General features: G+C 39.7%; 1 protein-coding gene across 5 annotated transcripts in view; it reads right to left on the bottom strand.

Moving 5' to 3' along the window:
- SKIC3 (SKI3 subunit of superkiller complex) overlaps positions 1 to 23035 on the bottom strand; it is a 48250-nt gene that overhangs the window by 5290 nt on the left and 19925 nt on the right. For all 5 annotated transcript variants that reach the window (XM_086628900.1, XM_086628903.1, XM_086628902.1 and 2 more), the window contains 19 exons: positions 22202 to 22378; positions 21112 to 21256; positions 20869 to 20947; positions 20688 to 20749; positions 20510 to 20566; positions 19358 to 19426; positions 18311 to 18385; positions 17566 to 17707; positions 13821 to 13914; positions 13169 to 13246; positions 11751 to 11875; positions 10768 to 10891; positions 8287 to 8505; positions 7423 to 7495; positions 6658 to 6711; positions 6435 to 6546; positions 5025 to 5153; positions 4259 to 4380; positions 2252 to 2410 (listed from right to left, as the gene is read on the bottom strand). In XM_086628900.1, the coding sequence (XP_086485026.1) occupies positions 2252 to 2410; positions 4259 to 4380; positions 5025 to 5153; positions 6435 to 6546; positions 6658 to 6711; positions 7423 to 7495; positions 8287 to 8505; positions 10768 to 10891; positions 11751 to 11875; positions 13169 to 13246; positions 13821 to 13914; positions 17566 to 17707; positions 18311 to 18385; positions 19358 to 19426; positions 20510 to 20566; positions 20688 to 20749; positions 20869 to 20947; positions 21112 to 21256; positions 22202 to 22378 (2095 nt within the window). The remainder of the gene's footprint in view (positions 1 to 2251; positions 2411 to 4258; positions 4381 to 5024; positions 5154 to 6434; positions 6547 to 6657; positions 6712 to 7422; positions 7496 to 8286; positions 8506 to 10767; positions 10892 to 11750; positions 11876 to 13168; positions 13247 to 13820; positions 13915 to 17565; positions 17708 to 18310; positions 18386 to 19357; positions 19427 to 20509; positions 20567 to 20687; positions 20750 to 20868; positions 20948 to 21111; positions 21257 to 22201; positions 22379 to 23035) is intronic.

Genomic DNA, 23035 nt, shown 5'->3' with positions numbered 1-23035 from the left:
GAAAGACATTACGATGTAAGCCTAAGCTCAGGTGATGGGTGCAGACTTGACCTACACAGTTTCTGACCCAGTGGGGTCACGCTGGAGATCAGGCAGAGGAAGTAGACAATGGGATCCGTGCAGAGTTTCATGCTCCTGCTGCCTGCTCTTCCAGCAAAAGATGTCCTGTGTTTGCTCATGAAGAGAAGGAAAAGGATTCTAACTTCTCCCTTTTTAATTCACGTCACATTTTTTGAAGCAGACAGACCCACAAATTTGCAAATCCCTGACATGTACGTGATACGCATCAAGATGCTTAAGCCACATTTAGAAATATTATTTGCTGGATCACCAAGCAAACAAAGCAACTTCTTATTGAAAAAACAATTCCTTTGCTATTAAGCAAGGGCCCTTAGACTTTTGCTAGCTAAAGGCTGCCCTGTGTTAGAAAGGGCAGAATCCTTAAACCTTTCCTGATGCATGGAAGTTCTTTATCATTAAGAAGAGACACAGTAGAAGATATTTCTTAGCACTAGTGAGATTGTGCATCCTTGACATCAAGCTGCAGGACTGCTTTGTGAAGTATAACATCCATTCACATCCATTCACGTGCAGAAAAAAAAAAAGCCTTCCTCATCCTCAGTTCTTTGCAGCTGATGATACCTAGCACTCAAGATGCAAAGGAGAAGAGAACCCTCACGCAAAGGTACAATGGTAGCTCTGCCAGACCAGCTTATCTCAGTTTTCCTGGCAAGCCACAGCATACGAAGTAGATCAGCCATCAGAACAGTAGTTCAGCAGCATTCCTAAATCCTGCAAAACAACCACTGAGACGAAAGCCAAAAACTTAAGCTAAAAGCAAAATTAATGGCTCCTCTACCTTAGTAAAACTGTAAGGCATCATGATGGATACTTCTGAGCAAGACAAAACAGTCAAACCCTTCTAAAGTCTAGAGCCAGAAAACATAAAAGCATAGATCTATCCATTAGGAATAGATGTAGCAGCCAGGCTTTTTCAGAATGCTATCCAAGTGCTGAGAAGTATCTTCTTTAATTGAAGACTGAAAAGATCTTCCTCAGAAGTATCTTATCTGTGGCCTGGATTGAAAAAACAAAACAACTCTTGTGTCCCTCCAAAACACTTACACTGTCAGTTCACTTCTTCTCCCTGCTTGTAAGCAAGATGACACTTGGCTATGCAGGGGATGCGTAGCCTTAATTCTATTTTCAAAATATATTACTAAAATAGAGGATACAATCACGTCTTGCATGCCCCCATATTTTGCAAATCCAATCTGAATGGGTTCTTAGTTCAGAAAGATGCAGTCTCACAAGCCAAAGCAAAATGCGTCAAAAAAAGCACCTTTCCACAAATGATACCCACATGTTCCAGTAAGGAAGAGGATCTGCAGCCTTTTAACAAATGAGATGACAATCTCTGTGGCAACCGTGCACTGATCTTTTAAGACTGAAAGCAACTTCAGTGAGAATCTTACCACAAACAGGATTTTATTTAAATTTAAATCCTGCAACTACACAAAGGACTCTAATTCTACACAATGTGCTGCTAACATTAGTAAAGGAAGATAGTAACTGTAACTAACAGCAATGGTTAGGAAATAAACAAATAAATATGCTGCATCACCAGAAAGATCTCTTGGCATGTGTGAGACAGACTTCTCAGATTGTCTCACAGAAGCAGCATATGAAGCGAGTTATAGCACCTTCATATCAACTAAAAATGATCTCTCATGATGCCATGGAAGAGTGAGAGAGAACACTTTTACTGGGAGTGATTTATCTTCCCTGCACACTCATATCATTCAAAAGAACGGAGACACTTGACGTCAAGAGATGACAGAGAAAGAGACTTATTCAGGTTTTCAGACCCTGAATAAGGAATTGTGTGTTACTACATTAGGAAACCATTTCCTTCCATCTGTCCTTATGGGTTATAAAATATATCACTGGTTTCCACTCACATGCAAAGACACAGGTCTCTAAAGAAAATTAAGTGCCAGGGGTTTATCTTGACTTTGTAGTTCTTCTGCCTCCATGTCTGCTTGCTCTTACAAACAGTCCTTACTATTTCAACTAATAAAGAAAGTTAACAATGTTACAACTTTATAAAAAAATTGAATATGGCTGTTCTTTCTGTCACTGGCTGTTGTCAGATAAATAAAAGCCAACAGTGAAACAAACTCTTGTCCACTTATAGTGCATACTCTGCAAAGAGCAGCACACCAAAGCCAGGGAGAGAATCCACACTTACCTGCCAGGCTGCAACTGAAGCTGAACTGGCCATGACTGTCTTGCGAAGCTCCTCCAGGATGGTGTCTGGAAGTTCTTTGCGAGACTGCAACAGCTGCTTACACTGAACTTGTCTCAATAGCAAAAAGAAATCTGGGTGCTCAGGGCAGCTTTTTAAACCCTGAAACCAAAACAAGGCTCAACATGATACCAGAATTATCACTTCCAAATATCAGAAGACGCTTTGATTTTTCCATTTTGGGCTTTACAGAAAACAGCATTGAAAGCATTCTCAGGATCTGTGCAACATGGATTTTCCTCCTACTCTGCACAAAGGAGTGTTCCAGGAGCTGATGCATGAAAACAGATTAACGCTTTTTTCTGTCCTCAAAATACATTTGAAGTCTATCCTAAATTTTGAAAATGTCTTACCCTTAGAGGTTTCTGAAAGGTAGACAGGTAAACAGCAGACCTCTAGTTATCCTTTTGTTTCACAACCATTACAAGTTTGGGGCTAATGGAGGCAAAAACCTGTCCTGCAGCTAGAAGCAACTTTGAGCATGTTCAAAGCAATTTCAGCTCTCCCAGTTACCGTGCTTTATTCTCACTGGAATGGAAGCACTTTACTAAACATTTCCGGTTCAATAACAGCAGATACCTATAAAGTATTTTTCAGAACAAACTCACACAAAAAAGCAGACAGAAAACTAGCCATCTGTTGCTTTATCCTTCTCAGGTGAAGCATGTGAAACTTCCGCAAGTCACATTACATGTTATTTTACCTTTTCAAATCACAATACTCCCAACAATTGTAATTCAAATCAGATTTGTTCTAAGAAACATCAATTATATTTTTCACCCACTTTTTTTAAAAAACAAAATACGTTATCTGTGAGTCCTTAACAAGTTGCTGCTTTGCAAAGAATGCAGAGACGTGCAGAGACTTTCTGAAACACAACAGAAGCTGCTAGTATTTGCTGCAAGTTTCCCTCATTAACAAGTGTGGAATCACACTGCCTGCCTCAAACTGAACGACTGCAGCGCCCGACTCATCATCCCCAATTACACTGCTTTCTGAGAACCCTGGGGTACAAAACTGTTAGCGTTTTTGGTACAAGAAAGCTTTACTCTTGTTTCTTCACAAGTTGCAGGTACTGACCGCCCTCTCCCCAAGCTATTTAACTAACAAAACCCAAAGAAAACCCACCATAACCTTCCCTCATGCCCACATATTGCCTTGTATGTCTAGAAATCTCTGCTCCTCATTAATGTAAGTCAAGGCAGTAGATGAGGTGCCAGAAAAGGAAAACACCTCCTCGCCTAGCAAACAATGAGATAAGAAAGTACCTCCCCCTAGAAAATCAGCATGGTTCACTGAATCTGTTTGGTTTGGCTGTTGTTTGTTGTTTGTTTTTTTTTTAAACTCCCTTCCCCATTAATATAGAAATGCCAGAAGCAGGGAGCACGTTTACATGAGATTAGTATTTTTCCTTAATGAAAGTCAGGAATGTGTGCTGCAGAGTCTAATTGGATTTTTGTTTATTTTTTGACAAGTCTTCCGTTCATGAACACATGAAACACACACTTGAGGCTTGTTAATGCCCCAGTCCCCTTCCCCAGCTGTGTTGCCTCAAGACTTTTCCTTCCTAATAACTAAATTTGTAGCATCCACTTGTGGCTCTGAGATGGAGTACCAATGCAATAGACCAGAAGACATTTAAGTTCTATGCTAATCTCCTACTTGGACTTCATGCCTTGAATTTCTGTAATGTTTTGCGTAATACTAGGTTAATGAATAAAGGCAGAAAGGGCAGACTTAGCTTTGTCACGTCATACGCTGCTTGTTTCAACTATTAAGACAGTTTTGATGTTGCAAACAAAGTATCTTGGAGAGGGAGAAAATGCCAATAACTATTGCATCTGATGGAACAGACAGTTGCTAATTCAAAGATTACTTTTTGGTAAAACGCACACGAATCATGATTTCTATACAACTCTACCATAATCTGTCAGTGTGATGTCATCATACCTTGTTACAAAGTGCTTCAGCTTCTGAGAGTTTACCAGCCTCCTCTAGACTGCTAATAGCTTGACACAGACACCAGTCTTCAAGATTCTGGACATAATTACGTGGAAGGTTATTTTCTCCAGCTGCAAAAACAGATAAAACACTTAACCAGATTACTGGATATGCTGTAGTGCCACACCATGACACATGCTCTAGATCTGGTAAGGGAGAACTTTTAGAAGTATTAATCTGACATGGCTTCCTTCATTAGCAGGAACACTACGAGATGGTAAAATTAAAAGCAAGAAAAGGGGAAAAAAGCATACACCATTCGAGTTAATGGTTTGAGAACAATCAATCAAACATGGAATTTTAATTTCAGTTTTCAAAATACTATGGGCATTGAGCAAGACTGAGGCTGAGGTTATTCCTCTACTGGAAAACTTACAGAACTCAAGCATACTTTAGCTTTTTCTTCTAAGCATCATTCCTGTGCTGTAATACCTCCATACATCCATTTAGGCATCCGAGTTCAGAAGTACTATTTTAAAAAATAGCATTTGAGGCCTTGGAGGGAAAAGCAAGCTGTGTGTGATTCAGTAATTAACACTAGCTGTGCATTAGGATTTAGCATTTTTATATGACAAAACAAAGTTACAGTTCAAACCACTACTGAACAATTCTCAGCTTATTTGCAAGCTTCTGAAATTCAGAGGAGTATTGCAAGCTTACAGCATTTCCATTTTTATATATTTTTTTTTTTAACTAGAAAACTTGTATAGCTTACTTTTGGCTGAAACTGTAGATAGTAGTGTCATCTCTAGATCCCTTTGCTTTGGCTGAGCGCTGTTTAGACAGCCAACGGTGTTTTCAGCATGACAGGCTGCCATTAGCACTGCCCAGGCAGCAGGATTATCTAGAAAATAATAGTGCCTATTCTGAATATGCTGGTAGTTCATTTAGAATGGTCTTCACCAGATTAAACATAAAAACATACCCATCAACAGAACCACACACTGTAAATAAGAGACAGCAAGAACAAAGCAAGTAATTCTATCAGACTCTTACATCAGCTCGGCCCAAGGCAACTGGTTACTATTTGCCTCTAACTAGAAATGTTCTTCAAATCCTAAGATGAAGATGCTGTTTCTAAAGCCAACAAATATATTTTCAGTTAGCCACTGGTGTGCTAACTAAAACTGCCAGTTTACTTCTACAGACTACACAGATTAAACTCAACTATCACTCAGCGCTGCACAACAGCAGCAGCAAAAATCCCAAGATGCCATCCACAGCTTTCAGTCATACAGACTCAGTCTTGTCTGATCACTGGCATGAAAATCATGGTGATAGGCACTTGCTTCTAGTGTCAGCTAATTCCAATGTCAGTTTCACCCTGACCTAGCCCCATGAAGAACTGTGACTGTAAGAGTGCTCTCTGTCCTGAACTGGACAGAGCTCAGTTAAAGATTTCACCCATATAAATTTTCATCCCAAAGATAATGAAGTTTCCCAGCAAAATAAAACAAAGCTTGAAGGTCTAACAAAGTAAAATGTAAAGTACACTACTTTTGAATAGCAGGCATAGTCTTGTGTGTACCTGTAGGAAAGTAATTAAAATTTTTAACTTCCAGTCACACTAATGCACCAGAGCAAAATTACTGAAAAAGAAACAATGTTTTGGCACTTCACTATCAAGTGCAAATTAGCACTTGAAAACCCCACTAGATTTGCACTTCATATGTTTAATGAAGATCACCATTTAGTAATAGGTGAACAGTTGCCTGTAGTTCATGACCAGCATATTGTAACGGAATATCTCCAATCCAAATTCTCAAGCTAGATGAATAAATCTCTTCTGCTTGGTGTAGCATACTGTCTCTTGAGGGAACATGTGTTTTTCTTTTTTGTCGAATATACAAAATAATATGTATCTCCTCTTCTGTTACGGGATTAGCGAAGTGCTCAAGTTTTCAGAACAAGTCTTAAAACTCAGCAAGCTTTTTTTCTTGTCTGGTTTCATTCTCCATATCTAAACGACAGTAAAAACTTGACCTCTAAGCATTCTCCTCAAAACATACACAGGCAACCCAAAACAACAAAGCAACCCAAGAAAAGTAGATTATTTTTTTTTGTCAGCACAATAATTTTGTTTCTGATGGGTAAAAAAATTACTACTGTTGAGAACAAGAGTAACCTGGACAGAGATGGATTGCCTTCTGAATATTTTTCAGAGGATTGTTTTTTTCATCTTCTAACATGTGACATCCTGCTGCCAACTGATTAACTGCAATATTCAGTAGAACTTCCTATAAAACAGAACACAAGAGTGACTTAACAGTATGCTACAAGTGATCAGATGGACTTAATTTTAGGATTGTTTATGGAACTATAAAGTCTGCATTTTAAGAAAGCCAAACCTTTCCATAGTTTACATCAAGTGCCTGTGCGATGCCTCCTGCCACAGCTCCCCCCTGTAAGATTTAAAAAAATAATTGATTTGGTTAGATGATTGATCAAGAGATTTTATATAAAATGTAATGCCAAAAATCTTTTTATCTTTGTTATACGAAGTTTGCACAATGAGATCTTTTCCTTGCCTACAGCACGATCTCTTTATAAAGAATTAGGAAGAGACATTCAGGATTAGAGCTTATCAATACATTGTGTTTCTACTTTTAGCCCCATATAGAAAGGAGTTTGTTTTCAGGTGCTACTTCTGTTCACGTAATTGACATAAATTAAGACAAAAAGTACTCATTTGGAGAACAAATAATAATAAGCATAAAAGTGGCAAGGAAATACTGCCTAATGTGAACAGTGAAATTGACTAGATTAATCAAATTCAACACACATAAATTCTAATATATATTTATATATACACATATATAGGTATAAAATGAAACCAAACAATTATACAACACGCCTTTTCTTGTTGGAATAATTCTAGATTTTTCCTGTGAGTTTATTTCAAGAAGATAAAGAATTGAAAGATGCAAATAAATGGATACATAACTTCAGTACATGCCTGTGCATTGCTCTGTATGTGCTGGTGTATGTAAGACTTAAGTTTTCATATTAACTAGTGAATGTCAAGTACTGAAGGGTGGAGGTTTTTTAGTTAAGAAACAACACAGACTACTCAGAATGTAAACAGCACACGTGTACTACAGCAATGCACTTACTTTTGCCTTTTGTGGTGCATACAGTGGAACTAGTCGTGACAGAAGAGACCAGAGGGCAGGGTTATCAGGGTTACTGGGAAAAGAACAGGGGTATTAGACTTTCTGGTTTAATATGAACCTGGTCTTCCATGACTGCCAGTAGGCAGTTGCTCTAAATCACAAATGGATCTTTTTCTATTAAGAAAACAACCCAGTAGTAATTTAAAACAAAGAACACAATATTCAAGTCCTGCTGCTGGTTGAAGAAATAAAATGTACAATATGCAGACCAATATTCATGGGAAGAAAACAAATAAACTTTAGGACTACAGATCTTGTCCTCAGTGTGAGGAACAAGGAATTTTAATTGGAGTTGGAGAAAATTAATTTGCATAGTTTCCAAAAACAGTTGAAGAGACTATGAGGTGTGTCTTGCTTAAAGGCATTGATTAAAGTTTCTCCTTTCTAGAATACTAAGGCTAATCAAAACACACTTAAACAGACATTTAGCTAACAGACTGAACAGCTTCAGGGGCTGTTAAATACTAAATAAAAGCCCTAGAGACTTTTCTACGTTGAAGGTTCTGCTACATATGATGAAAATGCTTTCACAGGACTGAACTGATCTAACTACCAAAGAAGCCACTAAACCAAAACCAGAAACCCCAAAACAAGCCATGAAACTTCTGCCATTTGATCCCATAAATCAGAAAGCAAGCTTCTGTCAGCTGATGTGACAACCTTAAGTGAGGACTTCTTGCTTGAAAAAGAGTATTTTTATATTTCTTGAGAAAAATGCTGCAAGTGAACAGAGGTTTGCTTACTATTCAGTGTAATCAGAGCAACACATTTACAAGGCAATCTAAAGAAAGACAAAATACATACCTGTGGATTGCTTTGGAGACTTCTCTCTGGACCCCCACATTTCTACCTTGCAATGCATAAACAGCAGATGCAATAAGGCACCTCTCATAAATGTTATCGTCCCCTTTTTCATGCTTCAGTAATTCTTTTAGGGCTGCTGTTGCAAGTGTAGCATCCTGCTTTACCAGTCCTAGTGTGCACAAAGCCTTCAGACTTTCCATACTAGGTTCCTTTAATGAGCTGTTGAATCAGAGGGAGGGAAGGAGACAGTATTTTGCAGCATAAATCAAACTTACTGTTAACATTAGACTACTTGTTACTTCTGAGTCCTCTTGCTCCTATGTATCATGTATGGTATACAGAATTAACAGCCTCTCACTGTGGGATCATGGATCAAGCTAGATCAGTAGCCTTGAAGTCTCCGGATACAGAAAACAGCAGTGGTTGTGTGCCATTTCAGCATTCGAGCTTATAATGTGTAACGACTTGGGAAGGCTGTGGTACGATATTTGTCCTTCAGCAGCAGCCATTAAATGGTAAGAGACAACATGTTAACATTGACAAGTATTTTCTTTTCTTGAAGACATCTGTACTTCTAATCAGTAACAAACCTGAGTTGTAGTGTGTCTGTTTACAGCTTTGCAACAGAAATCCAGGAAGAAAAAGCCAGAAATGAGGCTGTTGCATAGAACTGCTCTTTCTGAGAAATCATGCCTTGTTTACACCAAGATTGTTCCAACGTAAGGTAGTTTAAGCACGCTTTCCACCATCTATCAGTTTTAGTACCACCATCAGTTGCACTGTTCCATTCACTTCACGATGAGAGGCAGTTTAACCTCACATCAATTGTATTCCAAGCTTTACTGGAGTCTTACGAGATAAAGCTACTGACTTTTTCAGTAAATTTTTTCCAGTACACATCGAGAACTGGTAACTCAAGTTAATCCCCAGATCTTCAACCTGGTGAGAACAGTGAGCTCAATACAACCCACCAAAACCAAAGACATGAACTGACGTACTAGCTGAAGTTCGGTGTTCTTACAATAAAGGCAATTCAACAAACTGCAACACAAACTGAATGGAGGTAAATAAACAGTGCACGGCAACAGTAATGTGAAGTTACTTCACTGTAATGTCCTAAACATAACTACAGAATTAAATGCCGCTTACTTTCACTTATCAGGTGTTCACAGGCTCCTAACCAAGCTTCTAAGGACTATTTTTGCCTTCAAAAAAAGACAAGAATGTAAACTTGTCTTTATGATTCTCTGTTTTGTTTTCAGTTCCCAGCAAGAAATATTTCTAAGAGCTGTTAAACGTAAGTTGGATAGCCAGCATTATGTTATCTGGCGAAAAGGCGCTGCCCTTTGACAAACAAGAAGTGGGGCTCTATCATAAAGACATACTCACTGCTAAAAATCGCTGTGCCAAGCTAGCCAGGAGAAAAGAAGAAAGGCAGCTTCTTGTTCAAGGTCCTACTCAGGCCCTTTAAGTCATCTAGCATGAATTCCAGTCAATAAAGACATCTGCCTATTGGACTAGAATGCACCATTTTTGTTCTTATTACTAAAATCCACCGTACACCTTTGCAACACTGTGCTTCCAATCCAGATCTAGACATACTCACTGTAGTGTAACTTTCCTAAACCATTTAGTGGTTTTTTTTTTTTTCCTTTAGACACAAAAAACTAATGTCATCTAGAAAACTCTCATTGTTGATGTTTAGGACAAAACCACAAGTCTGCAGTCACTAATAAGATGTACGAAATATCAGTCTCTAGCTAGTTAACCATCAGTTACTCAGGATTTAGAGTGTACTAGGTCAGGGACCCTCACTATTTCATTAACTCCAGGCATTTGCTGGCAAGACAGAGACTATTCAGCCACTATTGGAGTTTTCTACTGACAGAAGTTGATCTTGAGAGGCTGAGACGTCAGCTCTTAATCCATAGCTACCAGGAGACTAACAATGATGCATGGGCTTTTTAGCCTCCACAGCTCTGAAATAAAAGAAAGATATCAACGACTTAACAACTGATAGAGATCTGTTTATTTTCATGGGGAAGCTACAAGATTACCTATGGCACCTGGAACACAACTGTTCTGGAGATTTCTAACTATTTAAACTGAAATTGTTCTCATTAGTCGTCTAGATTTCTTACAGCTAATGAGCAATAATATTGCCTAGTGCTTAGGACAACTACAGATTAATATTATCTTAACAGATAAACCTACTAAAACTAACATTCAAAGATATTAGACATCCAAACTAACCAGCCCACTACACCTTCCATGCCATACTGTTTTAAGAACATGGAAGAAGACACAGGCTTAATACAAAACATATATCAGCTGAATAAGCTGAAAAGAATATTGCATCCACTCCCACTTTTACTCTGCAACAGAAAAAGAAAATATCCATCCAAGATCCCAAAAAAGTAAATTTGATGATTCAGCAGCACAATATGTCATCATATACTGTTTATTATTCCCTCCACTCACCATTTAAACAGCAGTGCCTTTGCAGCATCCACTTTGTTCTGTTTATACTCTATTATTGCCAAGGCAGTCAGGATATGTGCTTTATCTTGTTCAGACTCAGCAACAGACAAGGCTTTTTCATAGGCTGGTAAAAATTCAAAACATAGAATGGAAGTGGGAGAAAAAAAATATGATTTTTATAAAGCCTCTAAAAAGGTATGATACTAGAACACATACACAGGGGCACCTTGGTTTCAGGTTCACTGTATTTTCACACCTCAAACCACAGGCAGAAGACAAAAAAAGTTGACTAAGACTTTGGAAGTAACTATATGTTAGGAAATGTCGGATTTACAGGGTTGTTTAGAGCCTGGGAGTTGTTTAATATGTAGCAAGTGGAAACAGAACTGAAAAGCAATATTGGGATATTTAGAAAAAGCCTGAAAGAACACAGTTTAAATAATTCCCTGTCACAGCTTATTTATGAAATAGTACTTCAGATGAGCACACATCACTCCAATTAAAAACGAATTGTTATTTAAGAAGTTAAGCTGGCTGCTCCTTTGTGAGTGCTTATACTTCTACACTGACAACTCAGCATACCTTTTTGTGAAATCACACATCTTAGCAGTGCAGAACATGACAACACAGCACTTACATTTATCACTAAAGCTAAGTGCTTTGAAAAACACATTAATCTCCTACCCAGAACTGATTTTTCCAGGAAAGCCATTTCATCTGAGAACAAGGGAAGCTAGGAGCACAACAGCTTAATGGACAAGAATTAAACACCTGAAGAAATGTAGATTCCCTTCTTACATTTTAATAGTTATAGTACTCTGATGAACAGCCTAATGTCCAAAATAGTTGTGGAATTTGTACTTATGCATTAGGACTGAAAAAGTGAAATAAACCAAACTATAGTTAGCTAGGTCAAACGAATTTTGTTAAGATTCATCTCAAGACAAGCGTCCCATAATGCTTTGAATTAGGTAGACGCTTACCTTTGATACTTTCTTGTAAGAGTCCTTTCTTGAAGTAGGCTAATGCTATCCCCACAATGCCATCAAACTCAGTTAGAGGTATTGATGTGTAAACCTCAATGGCCTTATCACACTGACCAAGGGCACTGTAAAAACAAAAACAGTCACAGGTATGAAGGATGTAGCAAGTGCTTCTACGATCCAGTCCTTGCAGACCAGTATCCTCTCCTCCACAGCAGCTGTAAGCAGACACTTGGAAAAGACCAAGATTAGGACAAGAATGTGCAACATTCCCCATCCTCCTTCTGTTACAGCAGTTATTCAAACTATCTGCAGCATAAAGAATAACTGATAGGAAAAAGTCCTCCTCATCTGCGTGGCAGCTATATGCAGGGATGTCACTCGGATGGCCAACACAATGGAGTGGGAGAAAACAGCAAAGGAGAAACATGAAATAAGCAAATCAAAATATGCATGCACACAGACAGGGAAGCACACGCAGACAGAGATATAGCACTCTTGTTTTATGACCACTACGGAAGAAATTACACAGGATTGTGTTTATTAGAACTAGCTATTAGTTACTGGAACTTCGCTCTTATGTAAGTTGCACACAAGAATCACCACATATACAGCTTGGATGTGAGAGACTACAGGAAACTTAAGAGCTGCTTCTAAGGTCTTCCCAGAAGTTAAAGAATGGATTACCACGTTATCTCAGCCTAGAAGTTCCAGCGTCATGTACAGAAACTTAAGAATATATGAAGTTTCCCTAGACGGCAGACAAATATCTAATTAGCAGAGCTTGAGTCATCACGTATCAAAGATTAGTTTGAAAGTCTGTTAAGACTTGAGTCTTGCATTCCCTAACAATCAGAAGGGAATTGTGAAGGGAACTTAGAACTGTGGGTAGGATTGCAGCAGAGACGGTCATCAGCAGAAAGATCACATATATGTCCACAACACGCTAACTCCACGTGCTTCAGGTTGTAGAAGTCAATATGAATTCAAAGGGCAGATAGAAGGGATTTCAAACAAACATTGAAGCAGGCTACTTCATTCAGACTGAGTCTACTACATATCTCAAGTGTGGAGATTGTAAAAAACTCCAGTTTATTCCGGAGACCACTCAACAGCTACATTATGTAGACTATGCTAAAGCACTTAAGTAAGGAGCTAAGGATAAGGGAATCACTGATATCTTACAAACTGTCAGGACGTACAGCAATTTCTTGTAATTTGATTTATTTTTTTTTTAATGCATTACCCATTTCTGGAGCACATACAAAGTTCAGTCAAACTTGTCTACAGTTAAGAATGATGTTAAACAGATTCTTTTTAGCAACCACCTTTCAGCCTCACCCATGTTTTTCACCACTGCACTCACTACATCCAAAACTGGAGTTAGGGGCTGGGAAAACATGTCAACAAACACTTACCACAGACACCTGCCGTAGTTTTGCATTGCTATATTATATTTCTCAGTATCCTCAGAGTTTTTCAGCAACAAAGCTGCCCTGAAAATAACCGCAATGAAGAATAATTACCATCTGACTATAAAATGCATATTTTGTCAATAGTTCTCAGAGCAGAATGCACAAGTGTTTTATGCAAAAGCTTTTCTATGCTAATTAAGCAGAAAGAGAGCTTATTTTACAGTTTTAATGCATCAGCAAACATGTTCACCAAACACAGTTTCCTTTGCCACCTCCTCCTACCATTTGAAAAGAGAAAACAAATCCAAACCACCTCCACTAATCACAACGGGGTAGAGACCAAAACTAAAACCAAACTTACTGACCCCTAAAATCTCACTTAAATCCCATCTAGTGAATTAACTAAATGCCCTGGTAAGACACGTAAGCTTTGGAATGCCTTTACTTCTACAATTTTGTGTTCTGCATTTCCAAATTTGATATAAGAACATCCCCATACTACCCCCTCACAGTACACTTAGTTGAAACGTATTGTTGAATTGAGAAAGTAAGGTTTACTAAAGGAAAAGAAAAACTTGTTAAGTTTTTCAGCTGGTACACAGAAAGAGGGGTCAAGGAGCTTCTATCGGCAAACTTTCCAGGGTGTATAGCGTACCTCTCATAGGCGTTTGTTGCCTGCCTTTTTAGGTGCAGATACTCATTCAAATAACCAAGCATTGTAAAAGCAGATGCATCATCTGGATTTCTCTCTAGAAAAATCAGAATTGACAACACAGGAGAACATGATCAGAAAGACCTGTGAAAAAGCATTACAAAGCCATTGCTACATTGGTGCTACAGTGTATGCACATACATAAAACACTTTGCCATGTGCTTCTGTCAGCTGCACACTGGAATCATTTTGACAGGCTGCAGGCAAACAAAGAAGAGAGATACGAAGACCCATAACATGACATCAGGTTAGCTCAAAAATGTTTCAAATCTTATGACAGAGCATTAATGCACTCAATATATTTTAAGTTTTTCAGTTTGCAATGGTTTGGGTTTTTTTGTAATGAAATAAGAAACTATTCAGCTTGTATTGACTCCAGTAAAACACGGGTAGAATCTTATGGTTTATTTTTAACACTACAACTTTGAAAAGCTTGTCAGTAGCTAAAGCACAGATTTGTGAGCTGCCATCTCTCCTCAGACTTCTAACCTTTTTCCAAGAGAAGGAAGGATCATGCAGGCCCTTCCTGCAGTCTGTTTCAGAACAAGGATTTCACAGAAAGAAATACAGTCTCACATTTATCTCATCTGAAGTGCTTGCACCTTATTTTGTAGCTCTTGAAAATCAGCAACAGAACTGTTCAAGGAGTTAGTCAATAGGATCCCCCAGGAAATTGCCCTCAGGGACAAGGGAGCAGAACAGAGATGGCAGATCTTTAAAGATGCTTTCCATAGAGCACAAGAGCTCTTGATCCCCAGACGTAAGAAATCAGGAATGGAAGGCAAGAGACCAGCATGGCTGAGTCGAGACCTGCTGGTCAGACTGAAGGGCAAGAACGAAAGGCAGAGGCAGTGGAAGCAGGGACAGGTATCCCGGGAGAGTATAGGGACACTGCCCGGCTGTGTAGGGATGGGGTCAGGAAGGCCAAGATGGAGCTGAACTTGACAAAGGATGCAAAGAATAACGATAAGGGCTCCTCCAGGTATGTCAGCCAGAATAGGCAGGTCCAAGAAAGCGTATGGTCCCTGAGGAGCAAGACGGGCAAACCAGTAACAATGGATGAGGAGAAGGCTCAGGTACTCAACAACTTTTTTGCTTCGGTCTTCACTGGCAACCTCTTCCCACAGCTCTTGAGTGGAGGGACCGCAAGGCAGGGACTGGGGAGCAAAGTCCCTCCTACTGCAAGAGAAGATCAGGTTTGTGATCACCTGAGGGATCTGAACATACCTAAGTCTATGGGACCTGACGAGATGCATCCCAGAGTCTTGAGGGAATTGGCTGATGCAGTTGCCAGGCTACTTTCCATGATATCTGGAAAGTCATGGCAGTCAGGTGAAGTCCCTGGTGACTGGAAAAAGAGAAACATTGCCCCCATTTTAAAAAAGGGTAGAAAGGAGGATCCTGGGAACTACTGACAGGTCAGCAGTCAGCTTCACCTCTGTGCCTGAGAAGATCATGGAAGAAAGAGATCCTTCTAGAACCTACGCTAAGGCACATGGAGGACACAGAGGTGATTCAAGACAGCCAGCATGGATCTTCACCAAGGATCCTGCCTGACCAACCTAGTGGCCTTCTATGATGGCGTGACTACATCAGTGGACAAGGGAAGAGCCATGAATGCCATCTGTTTAGACTTCTCCAAGGAAGTGGGAAGGAAGGAAGGATGACTTCTGCATGTCTTTGACATGGTCCCCCACAACACCATTCTCTCTAAATTAGAGAGATAAGGATTTGATGAGTGGACCGTTCAGTGGACAAGGAATGCACCCAAAGTGTAGTGGTCAACGGCTCAATGTCCAGACGGAGATGGGTGACAGGTGGTGTCCCTCAGGTGTCCACAATGCAGTACTGTTTATCTTCATCAACGACATAGACAGTGAAAATGAGTGCACACTCAGCAAGTTTGCAGACAACATCAAGCTTGGGTTGGGGCTGTTCAGCCTGGAGAAGAGGAGGCTCCGGGGTGACCTTATAGCGGTCTTCCAGTACCTCAAGGGGGCCTACAGGAAAGATGGGGAGAGGATGTTCAGGAGGGCCAGTTATGATAGGACAAGGGGTAACGGTTTTAAAATAGAGGGAGGTAGGTTCAGGTTGGATATTAGGAAAAAATTTTTTACCATGAGAGTGGTAGAACACTGGAACAGGTTGCCCAGAGAGGTGGTGGATGCTCCATCCCTGGAGACGTTCAAGGCCAGGTTGGACAAGGCCCTGAGCAACCTGATCTAGTTGGAGATATCCCTGTTCCTTGCAGGGGGGTTGGACTAGATGACCTTTGAAGGTCCCTTCCAGCCCTAACCATTCTATGATTCTATGATTCTATGATTCTAAGCTGAGTGGTGTGGCTGAACTGCCTGAGGGATGGGATGCCATCCAGAGGGACCTGGACAAGCTCAAGAAGTGGACCCATGAGAACCTTGTGAGGTTCAACAAGGTCAAGTGCAACGTCTTGCACATCAGTCAGGGCAACCCTTGGTATCAATACCGTCTGGAGATGAAGGGATTGAGAGCAGCTCTAAGAAGAAGAACTTGGGCGTACTGGGGGATGAAAAGCTCAACATGAGCTGGCCATGTGTGCTGGCAGCCCAGAAAGCCAACCATATTCTGGGCTGCATCAAAAGAAGTGCGGCCAGCATGTTGAGCAAGGCGATTCCACCCCTCTACTCCGCTTCGGTGAGACCCCACCTGCTGTACTGGGGTCCTCAGCATAGGAAAGACATTGACACGTTGGAGCAGGTCCAGGGGAGGGCTGGAAAAATGATCTGAGGGCTGGAACATCTCTCCTATGAGGAAAGGCTGAGAGAGTTGGGGTGGTTCAGTCTAGAGAAGAGAAGGGTTCAGGAATACCTTACAGCAGCCTTTCAATACTTAAAGGGGGCTTCTAAGAAAGATGGGGACAGATTTTTTAGCCTGCAGTGACAGGACAAGGGGCAACAGATCTATACTGAAAGAGGAGAGATTCAGACTAGTTATAAGGAAGAAAGTTTTTACAATGAGGGTGGTGAAACACTGGCACAAGTTGTCCTGAGAGGTGGTAGATGCCCCATCCCTGGAAACCTTCAATGTCAGGTTGGACAGAGCTCTGAGCAACTTGATCTAGCCGAAGACGTCCCTGCTCATTGCAGGTGGGTTAGACTAGATGGTCTTTAAAAGTCCATTCTATGATTCCATGAAATTTCACACTTGGTCTATCTACGTTCTGGGCTAGACCTCTCAACAGGGGGGCCACACTGGCTTGGAACCATGCCCAAGGACATGGTCCATCTCCTACTGAAGGTTAACACAATCATACACTCGAGATTATGGGGTTACACAGCACCCAGGAGCAGGCCTTCTGCCAAACATCATGCACTGGGGCAGAGGAGCTAGCATTTATCTGCACCTATGCATACAGACACACCCAAAGGAAGTCTTACAGCAAACACCTCATGACAAGTGTGACAAGGTTCTGGTCCGTATTTTGACTGGTCTTTGAAAGAAAATCTATTGGAATGAGTAGGAAGACAGAACTCACATCTATTTCATCTTTGTATGACAAAAAATCAGTGGCCCACCTACCCTGTTTTGGTTACTCACTTCACAGTTCAAAAGCCTCTCCCCCACTCAGCCAGATAGTTCTTTGCTAGAACCAGTATGAGAGTATCTACTCATTCTGAATGCATCAGATTAGCGAGGCATTTAAATTACCTACCTGTATATTTGCTCAAGACCACCTGGGCTGCTGGAATAGCATTCATTTCAACAATGTTGTACAGATACAGCTCCGTGTTTCTGTTGCTTTTATCCTGCAGCGTTGAACATACCCAGTGGGCATAGCCTTTTGCTCCCTCATCCTCGAGAAACAAGCAAAAACCCCAAAATAGGAGTCATTAAACTTGCTCAAGCAACAGTGAAACAATTAAAGATTATAATAACAATTCTGTGTTTTAAGGCAGAGTCTTGTCTAAAAATATGCACCAGTGTTAAGCAGGAGAAGACAACACCAAACTGAATTACTCCACACTAAGTTTTTGCGTGTCCTTTGGGCAAAGAGAATTCTTACATTAACATATGACTTGCTGCACCACTGGAGGGATCACAGATGAAAAGAGCTGTAAGTCCTCCACCTTGTCAGAACTCAAGGTTCTGGAAATATCCTTGCTCTCTCCTGGAATAGTTAAACTTTATGCCTTTGATCTCTGTCCGATTCTGTGGAACATCAAGAATGTTTTTTTCGTGACTTATGGAGCTGACTTCTTGGACCATTGGGAGTAGCACATTTAATAAAGTAACTGCCTGCTATTTAGTGCCAGCACAAGCCAGGAACAACAACTCTGGAACATGACCGTAACTGTTTCACCATTCAAGACACACTTTTTTAAAAAAAAAAATTACATCACCTAAGTAGAGATATCAGATATGCAGAAACTTCAGGACAATACAACTATTATACTTACATGCATACTGAGTTCAGTTGTGTGCCTGAAGAGATCCATAGTATCATAGCTGCCTACCGTTTCTGCAATAAGAGCCTACAGAGAAGCAAGAGTTGCTGTGGTGAGGTACTTTAAAAGTTATGACATGGTCAAAAAACTCAGCACACATTACATCAGATATATATTAAGCCTTTAACATGAAGGCACTTTCTTTTCCTCATACTCTCCAAGAAACATCAGTTTTAGGAATACAATGAACAAAATTAAACGAAGTACAAGCTGTTCCCATTGTATCAATACTTGAAATTCGAAGTCTTCCACCGCTACTTTACATTCTTCAGGACAAAGACTTCATGTGTGTTAGCACAACTTATAACAACACCTGATAGGAGTTGAATCTTGACATGTGATTATGCTAGTTCTTCCACAGTTTCAGTTAGATATCACTAGTGGGTCAGCAGCATGGGATTATGAATGCACCTACAGTGATCACGAAAGTGTGAGTTACGAGTATTTCTACTATTCATGGATGTTTTAAATACCAGTGGGATCATATCCAGTCCTCAGTGGTAGGCAGAGGAAGGGACCTCCCAGGAAGTAAGAACTGCTTTTGTCCCACGTACATGAAAGACTTACACTTTCCAGCCACGGCATTAGAAAGAGGGGCTGAGGAGAGAGTTCAGTAGCACCATGTAATGAGCTAGAGGTACAGATGAAGCGGAAATAACTCATGCCTTATGAAGATGGTTTTTTGTTGACAATGACCAACAAAAAGCCTCAGAGCACAAACAGTGATTGGTTTTTTTTTAATAGCCAGTTTCTCACAGAACTCACACCATCACATAGAAAAACCTTACCTAAAGATATCTGATGAATGTGGCTTCCCTTCTACTACCACTTAGGAAACAAAGGGTCCCATCCACCCTCAGGGGAAGTAGAAGCTCCCTTTACTTAAAACGTTTAATTTTCAGGAACATGCTTAAGTACCAACCATTAGGATGGAGTCCAAGTGCTCTCTTTGACTAACATCTCATTGGTGCACAGTTATATGATTTTTCATGATCTTACCTGCCCAATCCAACACAGTAGGTAAGAAGGCTCCAGAGACTGAGCTATCTTGAAGGCTTCATGAGCTTGCTGTAGAACCAAAGATGACAGTGCTATTGGAGGAGTTCAATAGCATGGTAACAGGGCACTTTTAAGTATACACAGGTATTGACATGCAATTATATTGGAAGAAATTTCATAGACAAAATTAGGTCACTACTGAAAACATCTACTGTGACATACACAATAAATTGGTTTAGTCTTTTTAAAAAAATAATAATAAAAAAATAATCTTTACAAGATCAAAGTTCCTCTCCTTTCCAAATATTCTTCTTTCTCATAGCAACAAAACAGTTCAGCAGCTAGATTACCTCTTAGAATAATTATTACTTTAAAATCTGAATCTTGGATCCAGTTTTGGAAATCTGCCTTTCCATCACACAAACAGTTAAACAAACATTTTCAAAATAGAAAAAAATTATTACCACTTACAAATTATCTTTTCCCTATGGATTGCTTATGTTTAGAGTTTCTCCCTTAATGTGGCATAAGATGAACAAAGTCTTAGCATTAGTCGTCTTAGCAGTAAGCAGTATCTAGTTATTTTTATTAAAAATAATTCTGATCATCACATTTCCAATTAAATAAAGTTTCTGTAATTCTGATCAGCAAATAGGGTAGGATGTAGGACTAGCTGCGTAAGAACTCCAGACTTCATTTAAGATGTACTCTAACCTTTCTCCAGAGAAACTCTGAAGGTTACACAGAATTACAGTTAATCATATGACATGCTGATGAATAGAAAGTAGCTACACCAATGGGAAACTCAAAAACTGAAAGTTCAGGTTGTGATCTACAACTACAAATTCTTGGTCAAACCTGGTGTGCACTGGTTTGACTAACCACTTCTCAGACCTTTCAAACAGGTTTCATTCCATTCAGTTACTTGGAAAGCCACCTCGCCAACTCAGTCCACTCAACCTTATCACCTCCAGAACAAATAAGGTACAGGTGCCAATTTATTTTCTTTCAAAGGAAGTAAGTTTCTTGAATCTGAGATGGACCTCTGTGCTTGCCCACACTCCTGCCAGCACATACTCTCTTAAAAAAAAACACAAAAAACAAAAAACAAAAACAAAAACAAAAAAAACCACTTGAGGATTGGAAAGTTACCTCAATGTTTCCAGTTGTCAGATACAAAACTCCCAAGTTGGTCCAGGCAACAACATTCTAGATAGAACAAATGAAGTTAAAACCGATGTATTATTACTATATTCAAAAATAACACCGCATTGGGGAAAAAGTTTTAAATGCCCACTTGAAACAGATGGCAGCTGCCTACAGCACTTACGGTTTGCTCAGCTTGAACAGATTTGATGAACGAATGTTGAGCAAGAGCATAATTCCCAATAGCTGGGGGGGAAAAATAGAAAAAAGGATAGCTAGATCTGTCTGAATTTCATAAACATCATTAGTCAAGTTGCCTTCTAATTTAGGATATTATGGAGCTAGGGGTTTCACTGAAGACTTACCACTACAGGAAGCAACTACACCAAGTGCATTCCAATAAAGATGATTTTTGCTGTCAAGCCTCACCGCTTTTTTGAGACACTGCAAGAAAATGTGGATTATAATCACTACAAGAGCAAAAATTAAGACTTTATGCACCTACTTATTCAGACATATAGTTTTTATTGAGGACAGAGAGAGTACACAAGCAAGCACGGATACTAATTTAAATTTTTAAGAATGTTAACAGGAAAAACAGTCATTACCTGTAAAGACTTGTCTAGCAGTTCACTGATCTCATTCATGTCAGTGCCCACTGCTGTGAGGTGCTCTGCTTGTCGATAATAATTTATTCCAAGATCACACCATATGCTAGGCAAAGACATCAATTTTAAAGCTCTGCCGTAACACCTACAGAAACATGAATCACAGAAGCATTATTCCAAGCCTCTCTACATGAAGAGCAGAAAGCTGAAAAAACATTCAAAAAGAGTGCTTAAAAACCTAAACCAAGCAAACATGCATAAATACAAACAAAACCAGACAACAGAAAGCAAACAAGAATTAACTCATTTTCATTCAGACAGTTATCTCCACAGACTCTATCCTGGTCTAAAGGCAGTCTGTCGTGCCCAACACTTGTGAAGCCACAGATGTGCATTAAATCAAAGCCATGTCAGTTACAATATGCATGCTCTTACTTAAAACAAACATCAGTCATTTTCACAGTTAATCAGACCTCCCCGAGGAATTATTTAACTTTATATATCATGGTTGAGATTTACTAAGCAGCTGCATTTCCTGCCTTACACATCCAACTGCACAAAGCTGAGAGGGAGTCACAGAAGAGGCTACAGAAATACTACAAATATTTTCTACCATCATGAGCTTCCAGGGCCAGAAACAAGGAATTCCCTCTTCCAATGTACTCTAGACCCCACACCTAGGGCAAGAATTGATGATATTTTTATAAGAAAGAAGTACAGACAGAAAGCTTAAAGTATTATCTTGGACTTTAGTAGCCCTAGGAGAATTAGTTACTCTTAGGGCTCCATTTAAAGGGGTGCAATTTGTTGAATGACAGGCAGGATGTAGCCATGCGCTGGAGACAGAAACATGAGAAGAGCAGGTGCTAGATGAGGCGTTGATAGCCACTGTGGCAATCCAAGAAACATATCCTAAAATGAGTGGAGTAGAAGCATGAGACTATTTACCACCTCATAAATCTTTGCTCAATATGCAGGTGTTGACAGATCGGCATGTCTTTCATTTTCTAGAAACGAAATAGTCTACGATACTTCAGACTCTACAGTGTCTCAAGCTGTGCAGAAGCTTTTGATAGTAAAAAATTACTACCTTCCTCCCAGTCTGAGCAGCTCACTTTTCTTCAGCATCTGTTTGCCTGCATTTTTACCCAGAAGGGATCCTAGAACTTGAACATTCACTTTGGTTGGTGAAATAACATGCATACTAGTGCAGGCATCTCCAAGCAGTTTCCAGAGGCAACATACATCAGGACGGTGCTTTGTTGCCCTGTAATTAATCATAAAGAAGACTGGCACAACAATCATTCAGGCACTTCAATATCCTTTCCTGAAATAAAGTTCACCACTTTGAAGAGTGGCACAAACTCAAATGTAATTAATCAATGAGTCATTTGATTTTATTTTTTAAAAAATTCAGGTTTTTTTCCTATTGAACTACAGGTTTAAAGGGTCAAAAATAACCAAAAAAAGAGAGAAACTACAAAATCCCAATGTACCCAACTTTGCTGGGACTAAGAGTCAGTTCTGAAAATGAGCCAGTATCTATCAACATGTCAGCTGACTACACCCACTTCTGCATTTCAGAGCACTATCACGTTATATTACAAGACATGAGTTATCTGCTGGACTTTCTCCTATAACAGCAGTTATCCCAAGGTTTAATTCAGGACACTAAAGCATTTCGTATGAAATGCAAAACAAAAAGATTGAGGGAGGGAAGGAACAATTTCCTCTCATCCACCATTTCTGGTAGAAACCCACTCCTCCCAGACTCACACATACAGGAGGACTGCTAGAGAGAACTGCATGTCAATTCATACCTACGTTATAATCAAATGACTCTGTATCTTTAAACAGAAAAAAAAACCTGACTTTATAATTACCATTCATTTAATGTGTACAGAATATATTACTCAATCATAAA

Source organism: Tauraco erythrolophus, chromosome Z (assembly GCF_009769465.1).
Source record: "Tauraco erythrolophus isolate bTauEry1 chromosome Z, bTauEry1.pri, whole genome shotgun sequence".
Classification (NCBI taxonomy): Eukaryota; Metazoa; Chordata; class Aves; order Musophagiformes; family Musophagidae; genus Tauraco; species Tauraco erythrolophus.
The sequence above is the reverse complement of the archived record's forward strand: the minus strand, read 5'-3'. Positions and strand labels throughout refer to the sequence as shown.